This window comes from Loxodonta africana, chromosome 6 (genome assembly GCF_030014295.1).
Source record: "Loxodonta africana isolate mLoxAfr1 chromosome 6, mLoxAfr1.hap2, whole genome shotgun sequence".
NCBI classification, from domain to species: domain Eukaryota; kingdom Metazoa; phylum Chordata; class Mammalia; order Proboscidea; family Elephantidae; genus Loxodonta; species Loxodonta africana.
In genome coordinates this window covers 104,859,172-104,881,116 of record NC_087347.1, presented here as the reverse complement: position 1 = coordinate 104,881,116, position 21,945 = coordinate 104,859,172, and the positions used below count along the sequence as shown (strand labels likewise).

The window sequence follows — 21,945 nt, the reverse complement described above, 5'->3', positions numbered from 1 at the left end:
TATTCTTCACGTCAGGCGTTTCTTATAGGTAGACGTGGGAACTACCACATACTTTTATAATGATTCTTATAAATAACTGTTCACCAATCTGAGCATCAATCACTCAGCCTATCACAAAGTATTTAGTGTGTTGTGTAATGCCAGGCTACCTCAGCAATACCAACTCAGTTCAACTATCAGCCGCTACACTTTGACCGCTCAGTGCAGCCAGACAATAGTCTAATTGTTTGAAGTAAAAGATGAGCCACACCCAGTTTGGGCTTCAAAAAAGGTGAGGGGGAAAAAGAGTGAACATTTATGGAGTGCTGACTTTTCACTAGTCATTGTGCTAGGTGCACTACGCCTCATTTTATTTAATTCATAAAACTATCCTTTTAGATGTTATTCAAAGAGAGTAAGCAACTTGCTCAAGACTACACAGCTAATAAAGAGCTGGTACAGAATTCAAACGAAAGTCTGTTTCATTTACATGTTCATGTCTTTCACTCGTTCATTCATTCTTCATTCATTCAACCCACTGTATTCCAGTATAAGTATTGCCTAGCTTTACAGGAAAATCCCCAGATTGATGAAGACATTTGACAGATGTTTAGACAGTGGAAATACTGTGTAAAGTGTTGTGTAAGTAGAATGTTCTAAATGGAGTGAAGCAGAAGAGGGACCGTTGAGTTTATCTAGGGAAGTTCATAAATCTTTTACCTGGTAGCTTAACAGACTCATGTTTGATTTGCTACCCAAGCACCATGGCAGTGGCCTTGTAAATTTAAATATTTCCAATTAAGCAACGCCCAGCCTTTCTTAGACTCACCCCAACTGGATCATATGTTTCCAAAAACTGGACTTTGCTGCCTGCTGCCATTAGGTCGACTCTACTTATTGTCTGTCAGACTTAATTTGTGGCTGCTGCTTCTGTAGACCTCAATGTCAACAGATCCCTTTTTGGAGACTGACAGTGATGTGGTCATTACTATGATCAGGGATTTCAGTGAAATTAGAAAAGGTTTTTCTTCCCCTCCCCTCGCCTTCCCTCCCCTCTCCTCTTCTCTTCTCCTTTCCCCTTTCCCCCGCACTCTGTTAGTCTGTATCACTTATAGGCACCTCTCCTGAGGTACTTAGAATATGTTTCAAGGACTAAGTTGCAGTTCCTTCAAATCTTCAACAGTTATCGGATGCATTCCTCCACAATAACACTTAACAAATATTTTGCAGCAACTATCTCCTATTTCAGGGTGAGCTTTCTATCTGACCGAAAACACTCTTGGAGAATTCCAAGGCAGGAGCTTTGGTGGCACAGTGGTTAAGCTCTCGGCTGCTAACTGAAAGATCAGTGGTTCGAACCCACCAGCCGCTCCACTGGAGAAAGATGTGGCAGTCTGCTTCAGCCTTGGAAACCCTATGGGGCAGTTCTGCTCTGACAATGAGTCAAAATCTACTCGACAGTAATGGGTTTGGTGGAGGGTTTTTTTTGTTGTTGTTGTTATTTGCCCCCTAGTTTTGTTGAAACAATTCAGGCATCCTCAATCCTAACATCCTCTTTGCTGCTGGAACCAAGTGATTCACAAGATCCTTAGGTAAATTACACTCTTACCATGCCAAACTATGTAAAATGTATCCATACGTACGTATGCGTACATATGTGTCCATATGTCTGTGTGTTGTATGTGCGTATACAGGAATATGTACATGTATATTAATATGTGTATAATCATTGGTGTGTGGCATTAACTTCAGATGCTTAGATGCAAGCTATCCATTGCACCCCTGACCTAGGCATCTTGTTCCAATTTCACTCTTCTCTTTATTGACTTGTCTTACATCTTTTTATGAGTTTCTGCTGTCCATAGGTTCCAATTGGTCCTATAAAGCACCATATTTTCCTACCATCATTAATCCACAAAGGAGTTTTCTACCCCTTTTGCAGAGAAGATTAGATCTGCTGCTGGCAGTGATGTTGCAACCAAACTGCTTTTTCTGTTTTCTCTAACTCTCCCCTTTGTCTCTTTCACTTGCAGCTGTCCAATCCATATTATTTTGAAACTTTTCTAAGAATAACTGCAATTTTGAATGCTTTGACTGTGGGAAGCATTATTTATAGGTCTTTGTGGTTTTAGGTGGAAAAAGAAGCTTCCAAGCAGAGTTCTACTAGGAATACTGCCCCCATCTCACTTCAGCCAAATACCATCTTCAGCAGGATATTTTCCTATAATTCCTAATAAAGAGGTTTTTTTGCAACAATGTATTGAAAATACTTTCTGATTCTGAACTCTTTCTCATCCTACTCTGTGAAGTTTACAGGGTTCATAGAAGTATGAAGTTATGAATTGGACTTTCTGAAGTACATCATATTAAAAACTGTGTTTGGCCTTCGTATAAGAGATCCACCCTCAAAGGCTTCGAAACACAAGGTCTTATTTTCTTTCATGAAAGAAACCCAGAGGCAGGCAGTATCCAAGGCCGGTCTGACTATGCTACAGCATCAGGGAGGCTCATTCCAGCCGCTTGTTCCACTGTGCATAGCCTCATTTCTCAAGGTCATATCATGGTATAGCCATTGCATGTCCATTGTAGGAAGCAGAAAGGACAAAAACAGAAAGGCAAGTCCAAGAGCTAAATCAGCCCCCTTTACGCAGCCTCACCAGAAAAACCCCACGTAACTCTTTGACTTAAGTCTCATTGCCCAGATTTGGTCACGTGGCCATACCAGCTGCCAGGGAGACTAGGAAATTTACGTTTTCAGCTGGGTATATTGTCACCTCCTTAACAGTGAGATTGTCTTGAGAAGGATAAAGAGAATGGATATTGTGTTGGTGTCTGCCTTACATATCATTCTTTTATAGGTTGTCTTTTCCAACAGTGGCCTCTTTAGGCTCATCAGGAGCTCTGTGTCAGAAGTTAGACATAAAGCATACACCTAAGTCAGTGTATCTAATATCTTTAAATTAGATAAACAATTAAACTTCTAAACCAAAAACCAAACCTGTTGCTGTCATGTCATTTCTCACTTATGGAGACCCTATGGGACAGAGTAGAACTGCCCTATAGGGTTTCCAAGGCTGTAATTTTTATGGGGGCAAACTGCCACATCTTTCTCCCATGGAGTGGTGGGTGGGTTCGAACTGCCGACCTTTCTGTTAACAGCCGAGCACTTTAACCACTGCACCACCAGAGCGCCTCTCTAGATGGTTAGGACCTGTTCAAGCTGTGTTAAGTTGAATTCCCTAGTGTACTAAGTATCTTGGTTTTTATTATGTCATCCGTGGTTTTAAAGGAAAAAAAAAAATAAAATGAGGGAAAGCAATGTATGTAATATGCAGTTTTCTAGAACCTCCTATGTTTTAAATGTATGTGACCAGCTATTATGCTATTTAAAATTTAGGTTTTTTTTTTCACTCCCTTATTTTATAGCAAAAATAAAATGTGTTAGAGAGAAAGGAAAGAAATAGAAATAAATAAAAATAATTAAAAGGTAGATCCTTTGATCTCCCACAGAATCATCAGCAACAGAATACAGTACTTATACTTAATCACACTGGGTCCTCTTGTATAAGTTTCCTATGCTTGCTGTAAGAAATCACTGTAAACTTAATTACCTAAGAATATGCAAATTTATTACCTTACAGTTCTGGAAGTCAGAAATCAGAAATCAATTTCCCTGGGTAAAAAAAAGACACCAGCGGCCCTGTGTTCCGTCTAGAGGCTCTGTTTCCTTGCCTTTTCCAGCTTTTGGAAGCCATCCTCACTCCTTGGCCAGCGGCTCCACATCACATAGCCTTTTCTCCCGCAGTGTCCATCTTCACACCGCCATTTCTCTGATTCTGACCTTCCTACTTTCCTCTTACAAGGACCCTTGTGATTATTTTGGGCCCACTTGGATAACCCAGGATAATCTTTCTATCTCAAAATTCTTACTCACATCTGCAAAGTCCCTTTTGCTGCATAAGGTCACATATTCACAGATTCGTAGGATTAGGACGTGGGCCATTATTCACTCTACCACACCGTGTAACATCAGAAAACATTTTAAAGAACCAACCCAATACCTCAACTTAACAGGAAGATCACGTTAAGGTCACGCCATCGCTGCTTTCCTACTACCATGATCTAATTCAGAGTCAAAATAAACCCGACGAGAACTATGTTGAGCACGCCTATTGCTTTGGTTGTTGATTAGGACTTTTAGTTGATAAATCCTATCTGCAGTTCTCCTAAGAAAATTTTCTCATGTGTCTATGAAATCCTACTCTTTCCTAACTTTCTTTTTCAATTTCTTTCAGAAAAGCAAGACAACAATGCAAGAATTGAAACTGTAAAGTCTCTGGTACAAAAACTCCCTCCACCAAATCGTGACACCATGAAAGTTCTCTTCAGACATCTAACTAAGTAAGTTGTAAAGGTTTCTGAATGTGTCATCTTATTATCATTTTCTAAATGAACAGTATTTAACTCCAGATCTTTATGACAAGAGTTTCTAAATGCATCTATCTCAGATTTCCCCCTCTAGCTGATCTAAAACTTCCCTGAAGATGATGGGGAATGTACTAGAGTTAGGAAGGAGAACCTACAGAAGGACCTTCTGAAAGAATTTATTTTTTCTGGCCTTTACAACAAGTAAATGTTTGTTAAGTGACTGTCCTAACCCTTGCCAGAGCCCTGCCTAGGATGTACCATCTTTACCTTGATATCTAGTTTAATGGAAAGAACATGATTCAAATATGAGTTAAAAAACCCAGCCGTACCAAATACCAAGTGCTGTGATCACAAATAAGTTAATTAAACTCTCTGAAACCCAATATCCTCATCTGTAAAATGTTGAATCAGATTGATAACATGCCATCCATGGAAACTGCTAAGTACTCCAGGCAGAAAGGAGAAAAAAAAAAGCAAATGTAAAAACCCAGAAGCTTGGAAGAGCTTATTTATTTGAAAAGCAGAAGTTCAGCCAGCATGGCTTCAGCATAGTGAGCAAGGGGGATGGTAGAAACTGAGGTCCCAAAAGTTATATCAGTGTCACATCACAAAGGTTCTTGTGGGCCATGGTGAAAGATTTGAATTCTATTCCAAATATAATGAAGAACCACTGAAGAGTGTTAAATTAGATGAGTGTAAAAGGTCATTCTGGCTGCCGTGTGCAGAATGGATTGCAAAAGTGAAAGCAGGGAGACCTACTTATTAACAGGCAACTATAATAGTTCAAGAGACCTGGCAGCACAGTGGTTAAGAACTCAGCTGCTAACCAAAAGATCAGCAGTTTCAATCCACCAGCTGCTCCTTGGAAACCCTACAGGGCAGTTCTGCCCTGTCCTATGGAGTCACTATGAGCTGGAATCAACTCGACAGCAACGGGTTTGGTTGTAGTTCAAGCAAGAGATAATGTGGCTTAAGTGAAGCTCTCAGAAGTGAATGGAGACAGTCTGAAGGTGGATCAGGTTGGATTTGCTGATGGTTAGGATGTGGTGGGTAAAGGAAAGGAGAAATCAGGTGTGCTTCTCAGAGTTTGACTTGGGCAAGTGGAGAATTGGTATTGCCAATCGGTGAGACTGTGGTAGGGGCAGGTTTGAAACCTCCGTTCTGGACATGTTAATTTCGAAATGACTGATAATCATTTGCCTTCTGTTAACACCTTGTTAAGATAAGGCAGAGTGCAATACAAGTGATGAGATTTTAGCTTTCACCATATATGTGTGTTGAAACCCGATAGAGTTTCAAATAGTTTGGGAAGTTTTGCTTTCTTAGGTTAAATTCTCTTAATGACCATGATCACCTATTCTTTGGGATGAGTCATTCTTACAGATTGTTTAGCTAATCCATTACATGATTTTTAATTGTAAAAGTAATACATGCTAATGCAAAAATAAAATTTAAACAGCAGTGGTATACATACATCAACATTAAAAGGTTAAATTTGCCTACCAGCCACTCAGCCCGCTGAGCAGAAGTAAATAACATTTTGATATATGTCCTTCTAGACCTGTTCCTGAGCACATGCAAACATTTGTGTGTATGTTTGCTTACTGTTTGAAGCACTTCATACTGCATCTGTTGTTCTGCACCTATTTTGTAACTCATGAACAGTCTTTTGTTTCATTAAACAGATTTCCCTGATTCTCTCTAATGACGATGTCTTAGTTACCCAGGGCTGCTAAAACAAATGGCACACGTGGGTGGCTTTAAGGAATAGAAATTTATTTTCTCACAGTTCTGGAGGCTAAAAGTGCAAATCAGGGTCTTGGCCATGTCTATTCCTCTCTTGTTGATAGCCCCAGACATTCCTTTGTTCTTTGGCATTTCTTGATTTTTAGACAATCCTCACATGGGTATCTGTCTTCCTGTGTATGATCTCTATGTATATTCTGATCTTTTTATAACTCAGAAGTGATTAGGCTTAAGATTCACCCCCATACTGGTATAACCTCATTAGCATAACAGAAGAAAACCCCTGTTTCCAAATGGGGTCATATTTACAGGTGCAGGGATTAGAATTTCAACACATATTTTGGGAGACCACAGTTCAAGCCATCACATATGCCATAGTATAAATAGGTAGATGGCCGTGGTATAAATAGTCCATAATTTGCCCAACTAGTCATCGCATCAGGGAACATGTTTTAATCTAATTCATCATCTTAGTTTTTCTCTAATTTTATTCTCAGAGGACACACTTGTCTCGAAGTTCAGAACATCCTTTATTGTTAGAATGTCTCTTCTTGTCACTGCTACATACTGGCTACCATAGGAAGCCAAATATGGTTCAGTGAAAGGATCTTGGGCTTTAGAGTAAAAGAGTGAGAAATCTAGAGCCAAATACTTGTCTCATATTTTACTGCCATTATGATTTTAGGCAAACAAAATCGGATTAAATAATGCCGACCATATCCTGTGGTTATGATTATTAAATTAAATAATACATATACAATGCCTGCACAGGGTAAGCATTTCTCAAATGTTAATTCTTTTGCCTTAGGACCTAGACACACCATGAAATGGGTTTCAAGTTACAAGTAAATACTGGAGTGCTTATCTCAGTAACTTTAACTGAACCAAGTCGTAAAACAAATGGAAAAGTATACTTTTTAATGCTATGCAATACCTGGTCTTGGTGTTCTTGTCTTGAGACATATCCATTACTTAATCTCAATTATTGCTTTTTTTTTTTTCAACTGAAAGAACTGCTATAAAATGAAGAAACTAAGAACTCAGCTAAATTCTCCACCAAAAAATGAATAAATAAATAAAACACCCAGATGAGAATCCATCCAGTTAAAAACCTACGAAGGATGGGAATCTCCCATATTATACAATCCCAGCATTAAACATTAATACTTGATTATGTTTCTTATATCTAAGTTAATTCCCTAATTTTGTCAGAACATTGGTTTCATTCTGTTTAGCCAATGAAACAGATGTTTAAAAATAAGACTTAAAGTCAGATTATTATATCACCTTCATAGCATTCATTTTACAAGGCTGCTTGTTATAGATGGGTAGAAAAAGTGTTATTTGCCAGCCACCAACCTTTCCTGGGTGGTGTGACCATATTCCACCCTTCACCAATTTATAAACTGGGTTTAATTATGCACAAGTGTGTGCATATGATTATATCTTGTTAAGCATTTCTTGCTAAGTTTTTGATAAACAGCCAATCGTGGCATGTCATCAAAGCCCGAGAAGACTAAATAAGAAGATTGTTTAACGAGAATTTAAATACATTCATGTTTGAAAGAATCATTAGAATGTTTTCCTTAGTCTTGATGTATTTGGTAGTTCTTCAGAAAATCTACCGTCAACACTTGTATGTAGTGTTTATTCAAAATTGTTGTAAATATATATATTTTTTGAAGTTTGTTTAGTGAGGGTCAGGGAACATAATGAAGTGCCACAAATTCCACTTGACCTACGTACTCTACAGCCAACAGAATAGAACTCCATCTTTGCGGAGCTCTGAGTTAAACTCTTTTCCTCAAAACAGAGCAGCTACCAATGGAGGAAGCTTGCATAATCAAACTAAAAAGTGAGTTTAAGCCCTGGCCACAAAAGACAGAATTTGTAAAGGGTTATGATGATATTAAAGACAAGATTGCACAATGGCTGCATAGGCTGAATAGTCTCAGAGTCCTCATTCTTGATCAAACTCAAGGTCAAGTTCTATGCTTCTGCTATGATAGCTTGAGACCAGGAATTCAAAATAAGCTGTCATATCAAAATGCCATCCACTAGAAATCTTTATTAATGGCCACTTTCACAAATTGGCATTACAATGATAAGCACGGGAAGGTCCTGTGCTACCTTCTGAATCGTCAAATAAAAGGCAAGTTCTATCTCTATAAAATATATGTCAAACGCACTTACCTGCAGCCTCCTTCTTTGGAAAAGCAGGGAGGCAGAGTGAAGATGAAGTTAATGGGAAGGAGGACTTGAAAGATAGTCTATTTGCTGATGGGTAGTAGTTTGACGTTGAAAGCCAGGCGAAGGAGTTCAGTAAGAAATAGGGAATAGGGAGCCATTAAAGCTATATATACCAGGGAATGGCATGATGTTCTCAGTGTTCATGAAAGAGCCATCTGACAACAGAGTGTAAGGTGAAAGAAATTGAAGGAGAGGGGCCAGGAGAGGGGAGAAGCAATAGGAAGATGATAACAGAACCCAAGAAGCCACATGGAAGTTGTAGTTGGATTATTGTGCTGGACATCAAATGAAAGAAACAGTCCAAATCTTAGGATTTTTCAAAGGAAAAATCCACATACTTTTATTTCTATCATTTCTTTATCTCTTGCATCTAGTCAGTCATAGAGATATTTCTTAGGTTTTAATCCCTGGTAATTGGGAAAGACATCCCCCTGAGAGCAATAAAAAAATAATAACAAGCAAAAGGAAATACTCTTTAGAAAGTTGCTCTTTCCTCTAGTTTGCAAACACAGACAGGAGAAAGATGATGATGAAGTTATAGAAAACTAAAGAAATAGGGTGAACCCCATTTTGAGAGGTATGTGTTGAATCAGGCCCTCTATATGCTGCTGGTTGACATGTATAAGGGCACAACATGTAGGGAAAGCCATATATGTAATGTATGTTAAGAATGAAAACCTTTCAAATGTTTGTACCTTTTGAGCCAGTCATCTGAATTTCTGGGATTCCATCTTAAGTAATATGGGGGAAGGGCTAGTTTATGCCAAGATAAATGTTTATGACAGTATTATTTGTACTGGTGGAAACTCGGGAAAAACCTAAGCATTCAGTGATAGGGAAGGATTTTATGGAACACAGTACATCACATCAGCTTAGTGGAATGTAGTTCACAGCAAAATTTATTATTATTATTATTTGGGCAAGTGCTCATATTAAGTAAAGAAATCAGGAATATAATAGTTTTACACTCAAAGAAAGTATAATTACAAAATACACGGGAAAATGTATGCACATGCAAAAGATTGTAGAATATTCGCTGGAACGTTAATATTTCATTCTTTGAGTTGTTGAATTAGTAGAAGTATTTTTTCCAGGTGTGTTTCATTTCCGCCTAACAACGGTATAGAAGGAGCTATTGAGGTTAACAGAACGGATGAAGAGATCAGGCTTTGGAGTTAAAAATTGGACAGGTCACTTAAGTCTAAGCTTCTGTTTTCTCATCTGTAAAATGGAGATCATAGTAGAGCCTATACCTGTGGAAAACACTAAATGAATAGTGTTTATAAAGGGTCTTGAACAGTACCTAGCACATATTAGGCACTAAAACATTATTCATAATCATGTATTGTTTTCATAATGAGGAAAATACAAAATCATTTTTTAAAGAAATATGGGAAGAATTGTAGAGGCTGTGTGGGGTGAAATTACTGCTAAATTTCCCAGCGTCCAGAAATTCCTCATACCACCTCAGAATTTTTTCCAAAACTTGGGTTGCCTGACTCAGTTTCCTAGAGTCCTGACACTATACGTATTTATAACCCATTTGGCACCCTCTGTGATCCTCCACAGCCCAACTCTATTTTGTCACCAACTCCATAGCGACTTGACTGACACCTTGTCCCATGTTCTCAGACCTAACTACCTTCAGGTGATAGCTTGCCGATATGATAAATCTAGTCTACCTTACTTTTAGGCAGGTGTAAAGAGATTAAAGACAGGACAGGCCTTCCTGTGCTTCTTGTCAAGAACTTCCCTATTTTAGCAGTTTTCTAGGGACAATCCTCTTGCCTTGTCTAACTTGTCAGGACCCCAAAAGAATAAACAAATCTTTCTTTGAAGAAGTAGGACTGGAACGCTCCTTAGAAGCAAGGATGGCGAGACTACATCTCACATAATTTGGACATGATATCAGGAGGAATCAGTCCCTGGAGAAGGACATCATGCTTGGTAAAGGAGACAGTCAGCGAAAAAGAGGAAGACCCTCAAATAGACAGATTGAAACAGTGGCTGCAACAGTGGGCTCAAGCCTAACAACAATTGAGGATGGCATAGGATCGGGCAGTGTTTCATTCTGTTGTGCATAGATAGCTATGAGTCCAAATCGACTCGATGCCACCTAACAACAACAACAACTTGTCAGGATGATTCTCGTAGTGAGAATTACCAGCTAAGCTGAACAAAACCCTAGCATTGTTGAAACTTGGTAAGTGAGATATTTCAAAGCTGGTGAGACCTTGCTCTGTACCTTAAAGCAGCCAGTGTAAACACTCCTCAGAGTCCCTAGGTGGTGCAAACGGTTAACCTGCTTGGCTGCTAACCTAAAGGCTGGCAATGGAGTCCACCCAGAAGCATCATGGGAGAAAGACCTGGCAATCTACTTTCAAAAAAGCACAAAAGCCAAACCCCTTGCTGTCAAGTCGATTGCAACTCATAGCAACCCTAGAAGACAGAGTAGAACTGACCCATAAGGTTTCCACAGAGAGGCTGGTGGATTTGAACCACTGACCTTTTGGCTGGAGCCAAGTTCTTCACCACCACACTTCCAGGGCTCTGAAAAAGCAGCCATTGAAAACCCTATGGAGCACAGTTCTATGCTGACACACATGGGGTCGCCATGAGTGAGAGCTGACTTGAAAGCAGCTGGTACAAAACACTCCTTAAATCCTGTCAGCTACCTATCCACCTAGGACTGCCTCTGACTTGTGAAGTACAGGAATTATTGTTGCCGTTTTTATTAATAAGGTATTCTAACCATTGCTGAAGTCTTTTTCCACATTTTTACTCCCAGGATAAAAATAATACATGATAATTACAGAAAAATTAGAAAATAAATACTAAAGTATTTCCACAGAGCTAAATTGCACTAGTTAGCCAAATTTACTTTGTGTCATGCATTTTGAAAGCCAAAACAATCTCAAAATTTTAAGAGAAGGGGAGGACACAAAACAGCGTTCAATTCCCATACATGTACATCTTATTCAGAGAAAGTCAAAGTGTCTTAGAAATGTCTTTTAAAGATGACTTATGAAATAATGCCATTCACTGATTTTCAAAACTAGTCTTGGAAGAATATATTTGCCACAGATTTTAGGTGCAAATAAGCATTCTTGTAGGAGACTTGAGCTTCGTAAAATAGGTTGAAAGGAAAGTGAAAATCTTCCCTTTTGCATTGACTCTAAGAAAATCGTCCAGCTGTTCATAGAATTCCAAGGTGAAAAAATGATATGGCTGAATAGACAAATCTCGTAGAAGCATGCCAGTTGAATGCTTCGTTGAAAGGGGAAACTGTTGAGCTGTGGCTATTTTGTGAGAGTAAGCCGATATGTAAAGCTTCTCTGTGGTCTTCATGGATATTAAATAAAATATTCTGCAAAAGCCTGTCAGAGGCAACTTAAATGACGGTGACCTAGAAATACATGGGTTGTATGAGGAAAAAATGGTAAGGAAATATTTCATCCACCGTATCTTTAAAAGGGTACTGTGGGCATTTCTGATATATTGGGGGAGAAAGAAATAAAGATGGTTAAAGAATAGACTTCAGAACCCACAAGCCCTCACCCTTCTTTCTGGTTGTCAAGAGCAATGGCTGGTGAGGCTCTCAGCATCCCGTCCAGGCTTCTAAAAGCTCAGCTTTGGTGTGCTTTGGAGCAGGGTGTGTTTTTTCTGTGCTGTCTTCTGGCATTCCGTGCTTTTTCTGTACTCTTTGGTCTTTCACCCAACCACAATACCTGATATCCAAAGACTTGCAAGCCATGGGTATTTTCATTGGAAAATGAGGAACCTGTGCAAATTGTTTTTTATTTTATTTTCTTCTCTCTTTTTTCATTTCCTTTATTTTTTTTTCCCCCTGAGGGGCAGGGGTTGCAACTTGTTTGAAATAAGCCAGAAGCCTAAGAGCTCCTTTGCTTGTGTATTTGAAATGGCACCCCAATCGCTTTGAAGAGTTAATGTGCTTCCTATGAGCCTGAAATTCCTCAACTGGACTCCCGTGGCAGAATTTGGCCTGGTAGTTAAGAAAATTAATTACTCTGATCGTGAGGGTGAAGCAATAGTTCCCAGCTCCCCGTAGTAATCATTAAAATGTCATCTACTTAGGAGACATCTTGGCACAGGATTTATAAGGATTGTGAGCTGGGGACGAAGGTTCAATGATCCTTCCAATGGTGTATCCTTGTTCTAGAGGAAGGCTTTGATAGAGAAGGTTTTAAGACGGGAGTGAAGTTATTACTTTAGATCTCTAGATATAACATTTCAGTGGTAACATTTACCACTGAATAATAGCAAATAAAATAAAACTTAAAATGACTACTGTCCCATCTATCACTGCCTTCCCTATTGTTAGTGCTGACCCATGTCATGGAGTATTTCCCTAGTCAGAGGTAAAGTTTTTAAGTTGCTCTCTCTGCCCCAGTGTGAATCTTGGTCATTTATATAATGGAAAGACCTGGGGGTTTGGAATCCAAATTCCAATAGGCTCCAGTCCCAATCTCACCTTTAGAAACCATACAACGTTGAGAAAATCTTTTAATGCCTCCAGACCTCCCTTTTGCTCATGTGTGAAACAGGTCAAATAAATTCACATTTGTGAAACTACTAACTGTAACATTCTCTCCACTCATTTCTTCGAAAAGTCTTAACTGAGTACCTACTATATATCAATCACTAAACTAGATCAGGTGTTGGTAAACTGTGGTCCACTGGCCAAATCCAGCCTGCTGCCTGTTTTAATCAATAAAGTTTTATTAGAACACAGACATACTTGTTTGTCTAGTGTTGCCTATGCCTGCTCTCACACCACAATGACAAGAATTGAGTCAATGGGACAAGCTGAGCAGGGCCAAAAATATTTATTATCAGACCGTTCACAGAAAAGTTTGATGACCACTTGATTAAGTGCTACAAACATAAGAAGAATCCTACCCTGATGTACCTTATAGTCTTTGGGGGTACATAAATTAGTAAACGAAAGGGCCTAGCCAAGTTGACACATAACCCCAACCATTACAGGTTCCATATGCCTTATTTGCATAGTCCCACCGAATCACTGAGTGTGAGTCCCAAAGACCATGGCTAGAAGGGCCATATTAAGTAATTCATTGCACCACAATTATAATAAATATGGTGTGATATTACAAGCCACTATGAGAGCATGGAGCAGAAGCTAAAATTTACCCAAGAGAAATCAAAGATACCTTCAATAGGATGTGGCACAGGCTATCTTTAAGGATGTCAGTTTGGCAGACAACAGGGCTGTTATAAGCAGAAAGAATAGTGTGGACAAAGGCAAGGAGCCAGGAGAGATATGCTGTGATAAAGGAATGGCAAGTGCTCCCGGAATGATTGAAGAACTGGAGAATGTAAAGAAAAGTGGTAGAATCTGAGCCTAGAAGAATGTAACCTAGAGCTAAATATGAAGAGCATCAAATGCCGTACTAAGGAGTTTGAAATTCATTCTGTAGACATTAGAGAACTCACTGAAGGATCTGAAGCAGGGAGATAAGGTGATCAGATTTGTTTGCATTTATAAAGATCACAGTCTTTCTAGTGATAGCCAGTTCTTACATTCATCCTTTAGCTCTCCAAAAGCAGTAATAATCTATCAGGTATAATAATAATAATAAAAAGGCTAAATCTTTGTATAGCATCATCAGGTTCTGAGAATAGAAATTAAAAAGAACCAACACGGTCCCATCGTCCATTAGCGTATAGGCTCCAGAAGGGCAGGAATTTGTGTCCTTTTGTTCCCTGCCTTATCTCCAGAGTTTAGTACATTGCCCTGCACATTGTGAACATTCAATAATTTTTGTGAGTAAATGGAATCACTTGAGTTCAGTAAACTAGAAGATGATAATCTAATAGCTAGTGAGTGATCCTCATGAAGACCAACTTTTTTTTTGGGACCTTGTAACTATGCTGTACTTCAGACTCTTGTTATTAGCTGCCATTGAGTTGATTCTGACTCATGGTGACCCTATGTGTGTAGAGCAGAATTGCTCCATAGGATTTTCAAGGCTGTGACCTTTGGGGAGCAGATTGCCAGGCCCATCTTGGACTAGGGGATATTTATCATTTTACGATGATGAAGAGAAGAACGATGCTAATTGTCAAACAAACATTGTTAAGACAGACATGCATGTTAAGACTACCCAAACAGAATGATAGATGAGTGCTACAAGAGGCTGACCTTACTGCAGAAGCTGTGGCCACCCCTCAGTGACTTGGCACGTGCTAGACCAGTTACTGCTATACATGTGAACTGCCAGTTCTTCTGATTTCTCAATTTTCTGGAGTTTGTAGAGGACCTTGGAAAATAGAGCTTACATTTAATATCTCTGATCATAACTCTTACTTCTAAACTAGAGAATCCCTATCACTCATGACTCCTGTTACATCAACCCCAACCTCCCTGCCTGCCACTTGTTTCAAATCCAATACTGACTTCATATTCCCTTGAAGTATTTAGCATTGGGAGAAATTAAAAAAAAAAAAAGAAAGAAAACACTTTGACTTTGGTTTCCTTTACAAAAATCTTGCCCAATTCAGCTAAGTGTATAAAAAAAAAAAAATTGGTTTCTCTCTTTTATGGAGCATAGACACAGCAAACTTCAAAGTAGAAGGGGGGAAAAATCAACCAGCCCTCAAGTCACCTGATTTCCAGTCCACTAGACCACACTCTGCCTTCTTGCCAATACCAATACTCAGTTGTGTTTCCAGGGAAGAAGGAGTGGCAAAACAAAGAGTGAGAAAGACAAGACAAACATGATACAGGCACAGGCCCATCACTCAGATTCTCTTGATTTTTAATTGAACACCAGTTATCATCCCACCCCTTTAAATACAATTACCTAATTAATTAGTAAACCATCATGTTCATAACCAAAGTTTTATTGGTCTCTCTCTCCCTCTAAAACATTGCTTTATCAGCCTAAAAAGCAATGGGAAAGTTTTATTTTTAGGGGTCCTTTGTAAAAACAAGTTTCAAGTTTCATGTCCACATGCATTGATGCTTTCCTTCAATGTAATTATGTGTGCATATATGCATACTTAGAAAGAGCACGTTTTAAAAAAGGCATGGCGCTGCCTTTTACCACGTTCTTTCTCCTCTTTAAATGGAAAGCACTGAAGCCAGATGCCCAACCACGGAAGGTCTTCTTCCAGAAGCAGCATCTGGCTCCTTGGCAAGCCCTCCAGGCGAGTTGTTTGGGGAGCTTTGCAATTGTCTCTTGGTTTGTCACGTGTATCAGATACCGTGGCCTCTCTGGCTGGCATGTCCAGGCAGCTGCCAATTCCTTTTGATTCACCTTTAATTCTGAGACACTCGTTCCCTCATTTTTATTTCTTAGTGAACTTATTTTTCTCCCCCCACTGCCCATAAGAAGGCCAGGACAAGCCTAATTCCTCATTGCTGTCTGCCTGTCTGTGAACTTCTCAGCAATTTAGCCTGACATTGAAATAGGTTATTTTTTAATATTTCTCAGCCATTTCTTGTCAGCATACCTCTTTGTAAGCTGTTCCTTGAAAAGAAAAACAAAACATTCCATACGAGCAATTTATTCTGGTCTGTACACAAGACATGAAAGTATTTTTGACATTTTTGTATTGTTTAGTTAAATCATATTGGCTCCCCACATCCTGGTCACACCATGAACAAAAGAGCATCCTGAGACTGGAGGAGATGAGGCAACAAGGCCATTAGCTTTGGCTCTGCCACATTTACAAATAGCACCTGCTTCGGGAAACTAAATTTTTAAAAGTAGCTTTTTTTTTTTTTTAATCTGTTAATACATATATTTTTAATTGTGAAGGATTCTGTGGGGGTTTTCAGTGGATAATTGTTAAGAACACAGAGTCCAATGGTAGCCCACGCCATGGGAGGCAGTGACAAGGTGCTGACAAGTCCAGCAGCAGTACCCAGAATGCAGAGGAGAAAGCAGAAATTAGAGCTGCCGGGTGACGTCCGGGAGTAGTTAACACGGCGTATCTGCAAATTTCCATGTTGCTGGTGTTTCTTCTCAGTGCAAGAAAAACTGCAGATTATATATGAGATTTTAGATCTCAAGACTGTTGTCTAGCCATTCAAGCTGGGCTGAGAAAAGCCTGGACGCTAGCAGTGGATGGGAGGAAATCTTAGCCGTAAATAATAATTGATCTATGGCCAGGCTTAACCCCCATTTAACTTTGAGGAGGTAAATAACAATAACTGTGGGCTTAACTCAAACGAGCCTTTACAGGACAAGGAAATGAGTTTTAGAGGCTGTTGGGGTCAGGGCATTGGGAAAATCTCCTTTGAAATCATCAAATAATAGTAGAGCTCAAATTTAAGATTCAATCTCTGCCCCAATGACATTTTTCAGCTTATTATTTTTCCCTAAGTTAATTTGTTAATGTGTAAAAAGGAAGGTGAAAATACATGCAGAATTTATAAGCTTTATACTAATTATTGCCCTTTGTATAGAGACTCATATATCTCATTTCTAATAATGTCTTCTCTTTGAGGTCACACCCGCGTTCTTTTCAGCGAAGCTGTTTTGTCTTACATTCCCCCCTTTCTTTTCCCTCCCAATAGCATCATGATCATCCTCAAAGTCTTTCTTTTGTCCACAACTTTCAGCACCCTCTTCACTTTTAAAGCATTGTTGCCTACCTCATCCATCCATCCATCCACCCATTCATTCATGAAACAAATATGTATCAAGTACCTATGATGTGATAGGCCGTTAGCTGGGAATGAAGGCATTTTATCAGAAAAACAATAAATCCCTAGGATTCAGAAACCTTATTCAAACATGTTATCTACCTCCCTGCCCAAATATGGAAATATTCAGTTCCCTCAATCTCTTTCTCATTTCCATCTTTCTGGTTCCACATCCCTCTTCTAAGAGGGTTTTGTAGCCTGTCTCTTACGGGCTTTCAATCAGTCCATCCATCTGACTGAGTAAACACCTGCTCTCCTGTGCTTTCTTATTTTCTAAGAGACAAGTAAAACATTTTGGGGCGGAGCCGTAACAAGGACTAGGCAAGGCCTAGGTGCTGGTACTCTGACATTAAAAACATCTTTTTTTGTTTTTCTTGCTCTCCATGAATAGATGGACACTGGGATATGCCTCTTAATAAATAGTCTTCCTTTTATCAACTTTATTCATTAGTTCATTTATTTATTCATCCATTAATTCATCTATATCCCTTAATGTTTGGGATATGAAAAGGTAAAGGGAATTACCCCTCCCCTAAAAGACCATTTATCTAATTAATTTGTGGCTCTGTGCTGGGCATCAAAACAGAATAAATTTGTTCACATAGTGAAAAGACTTGCAAAGTGATACTCTGCTTAAATCTGATTCTTTCTTTCCATTTGGACATGTTTTTAGCAATCATTTTACATCCCAGAAAAATTCTATTCTCAAACGCTTACCTTCTCTGATTAGAGCACAGCTCTTCCCTCTTCACTCCCCGTTCACCCATGTTTTTAGGGAGCCTTGAGTACTTCCCGAGTGCTCACCTTTGAATTATCAAAAAGGGATTCCATTCATTTTCCTGGTGCCTCATCTTCCTATTTAGGGTCAGATACAGGGAAACCCCGATGGTGTAGTAGTTAAGTGCTACAGCTGCTAACCAAAGGGTCGGCAGTTCAAATCTGTCAGGTGCTCCTTGGAAACTATGGGGCAGTTCTACTCTGTCCTATAGGGTTGCTATGAGTTGGAATCGACTCGACGGCACTGGGTTTGGTTTTGGTTTTTATCCCATACGGGGAAACCCTGGTGGCGTAGTGGTTAAGAGCTACGGCTGCTAACCGTAAAGGTCGGCAGTTCGAATCCACCAGGCGCTTCTTGGAAACTCTATGGGGCAGTTCTACTGTGTCCTATAGGGTAGCTATGAGTCAGAATCCACTCGAGGGCAACGGATTTGGTTTTTTTGGTTTTATCCCATACAGAGACATCGAGGCATTTGACTAGAGGTTTATGTGTCCCACTATATTTTTCTAATTAGTGGAAAAGGAGAAATAAAATGTATGCCCTGTTCCTCTCTGACCTCACCCTCTCTCCGTATCACACTGAAAATAACCAGTTCCTAGAGTGTCAAGCTCTTAAAGCAATTCATACATCCCTAGAAATCACAGGAATTTACCCTTCATCTTGGCAGAGGAAGGCCAATTTTATCCATCCCTTATTACATTCTTGCTATTCTCTGCACAAGTTTGCCCCCCGCACCCTATAACAGGCTAGGTAAACCTTGAAACTACAGAGAGAAACTAAAGAAATGCTCGTTGTCACATGCTAGGAATTTAGGATCTCGAAGCAGTGTTATCCAAGAAATGGTAAAGACATATGCATGTGGCTGTGTACGGGATTGTGTGTGATGGGGGTGGTGGGGGTGGGGAAGGAGATGGCCAGAGAGAGAGATTTTGTTCATCACAAACGCAGCCACCTGAAAAACACCAGCTAATTAGCAGTCTGTAGCCACACAACACAGCAGTTTAGTACAAGAAGTGAACAATACTTTACCTAATTGAAACTACAGAGCCGACGTAGGTAGGCTGCATGTAATTACACAGATTGGAAGTCAGCCAGGACACCGAAGTTAACAACCCCTTCTCTCACAAAAAGCACCATGGGAACGTTAATGACCACAAGTGGTAAGGGTGGCCATCTTGCACCCATCCAAAAGGCTTCACCTCTTACAACCCAGGCTGTATCAGAAGGGCTTAATGGTGTCGACTAATTGGCTAGAAAAAAAAGTGCGCCCTCTATCGATGCCAATGCACCTGTGAGGCGTGACTGTATAATACACCAGGCTCAAGAAACACGCTTTAGCGTACTAGAGTGGAGGGGGATTCCAGTGACTGAGGACATTAAGGGGCCAAGTGATGGACAATGAGAACTGTGAGCTTTGGTCTGCCTGCCAGTTCCATGGCCAACACTGCTGTCACATAAGCTGTTAACTAGTTGCCCTTGTGTCAGTTCCAACTTATGTTGACCCCATGTGTGTCAGAGCAGAACTGTGCTCCATAGGGTTTTCAACGCTGTGATCTTTCAGAAATATATCACCAGGCCTTTCTTCCGAGGCATCTCTGGGTGGACCCAAACCTCCAACCTTTAGGTTAGCAGTCAAGAATGTTAGCCATTTTCACTAACCAGGTTCCCACATCACGTAAGCACTCCTAGCTTGGTGCTTCTCAAACTTTAATGGGCTTGTGAATGGAATCACCTGAGGATCTTGCTAAAAATGCTGATTCTGATTCAGTAGGCCCGGGGGTGGGGGTTGAGATCCTGCATTGTAACGAGCTCCCAGTGATCCTGTTGCTGCTGGTCTAAGAGGCCACACATTGAGAAGCCACGTTCCACAAGGAGGGAAGAGGGGCTCCATGAACCTAGAGAGCAGCAGCTGGGCAAAGAAGAAGAGGAATTTAAAGTGAAATGTGACATCCAGAATCATCAGGTTCATTTTTAACTGTCCCTGAAGCTGAAGACAGAACAGACACGAAGAGTATAAAATAATGAAAAATCCAATCCAAAACACACCCCTAGAGTGGTTTGTGCTGTTGGGGGTGGGCGGGGGAGCATGTTAAGAATTTGGATTCTGCACCTGTTTTAGGAACAGGACACCTACTTTGAGCAGTGTTAGTGTTTTCCACTGACTGGTTAGAGCGGTAGCAAAGGGATACCAGTAGGGGTTGACTATGACCACCCCCCTCCCCCAGCCCGCCAAGGACCAAAATGGTCTGTCTTTCAAGGTGAGTCAAGGCAAGATGTCAGAATGCAGATATTCAAAGTTTAACCATGGACAATGAAAGAGGCGATAGTTTTTCTTCAAAGCTTTGAAAAATAAAATCAGAGTTGCTGACAAAAATCAGAGAATGGGCCGTTTTTAAGCTTATATTATGCAAACATGGTTTATTGCTGTGTGCTACAGAAACTTTCATGATAAAGCCGAAATATACCATTAAAGGCTCTTAATTGTTGCTTGGATTAATGATTACATTCTTTATCTAGTTATTTTCTAAGTGCTTTTTGTCCTCATAGATACATATTTTGTGACTTCTTAATGATGGAGTCCACTTTAGATGTAGGGCAAGAAACACACATGTATACATGCAATGCTTAAAAAGCAAAACCCAGTTAATCCTTGGTGGCAGCAGTATGGTTTCCTATATTTAGACATGCTATAAACATGTGGTGAACTAGCTAAGGCTGAACTTTAAATGTACATTCATCCTAATGTGTAGCTCATCAATAATTGCAAAATTGCTATTGCAATTCAAAATATATCATTTGAATTGTTCAGCTATCTAAAACTGGCATAGTACACGTACAAGAAGAATATAATCATCAGTCAGTGAATCAACAGTATTTATGGGGTAGCTACTCCAAGCTCCAGGCTATACTGGGTAGAGTTGGAAAGGTAAAAGAAGTGTAAGAAAACAAGTATAAGGTTCTGCCTTTATAGAACTCTTAATCTAACAAGGGAGTTCCTGGGTGATGCAAAAGGTTAATGTGCTCAGCTGCTAACCAAAAATTGGGACCCAGAGGTGCCTCGGAAGAAAGGCCTGGGAATCTATTTTTGAAAAATCAGGAATTGAAAACCCTATGAAGTACATACAGTTCTCCTCTGACGCACATGGGGTCACTGTGAGTCAAAGTCAACTAGATGGCAACTAGTAGTGGTAGTGGTAGGATATAACAGGAGACAAAGCACTTAAGGAAAAAAAAAGTGGAGAATAATTAGTTATTAAACAGTATGTGCAGCTGTTGAATGAAAAGGAGAGAAAGGGGCTACAGTAGTTAAGTCTTCAATGAAAGGTTTAGCTAAAATAAGGTTTTGAAGAGTGGGTGGGATTTGAGAAGCACAGGGATGTTCTGTAGGGCAGAGAGCTTGAGGCAATCCAAGTGAAAGCTGGGACGTGGCTTGTGCTGACTGTAACAGGGACAGGGAAGGAGGAGAGACCAGAGCATAGAGAGGGACCAGAGTATACAGTGACTCCATAGGAAACTAGGGCAGGTTATTGAACAGTTGAAGAATATAAATTCTGTTTTGTTTCAAATATCTCCAAAAGATTTACCCACCAGTCATATTTAAAATGGGTTTTAGGGATGGAGGGGCTGAAGAAGGAAGCAGCGGCAAGGCTGGATACCTACCAGTTATTGACATGAATGAAGAGCAAATTTTCTTGAGTTGACTGTAGAGCCCAGTGGGAAGAGAGGAATACCTAGAGTGATTTTCAAGTTAAGTCAAGAGTATTTGTTGATTATAAAAAGACCACACTTAATGGTCTGACTGAGGCTAGAAGGACTCCAGAGGTCATGGTCCCCAGAGCTTCTGTTAGCCCAAGACTGGAACCATTCCCAAAGCCAACACTTCAGACAGGGATTGGACTGGACTATGGGATAGAAAATGATACTGGTGAGGAGTGCGCTTCTTGGCTCAAGTAGACGCATGAGACTATGTGGGCAGCTCCTGTCTGGAGGGGAGATGAGAAGGCAGAGGGGGTCAGAAGCTGGCTCAATAGACACAGGAATACAGGGTGGAGAGAAGGAGTGTGCTGTC

The 21,945-nt window shown here is 40.0% G+C and overlaps 1 protein-coding gene across 4 annotated transcripts in view; it reads left to right on the top strand.

The window, feature by feature from the left end:
• ARHGAP15 (Rho GTPase activating protein 15) overlaps nt 1–21,945 on the top strand; it is a 710,746-nt gene that overhangs the window by 639,100 nt on the left and 49,701 nt on the right. For all 4 annotated transcript variants that reach the window (XR_010322327.1, XM_023542980.2, XM_003405853.4 and 1 more), the window contains one exon: nt 4,275–4,380. Coding sequence is in view for 3 of the 4 variants with exons in the window: in XM_023542980.2 (XP_023398748.1) it covers nt 4,275–4,380 (106 nt within the window). In the remaining variant the exon portion in view is untranslated. The remainder of the gene's footprint in view (nt 1–4,274; nt 4,381–21,945) is intronic.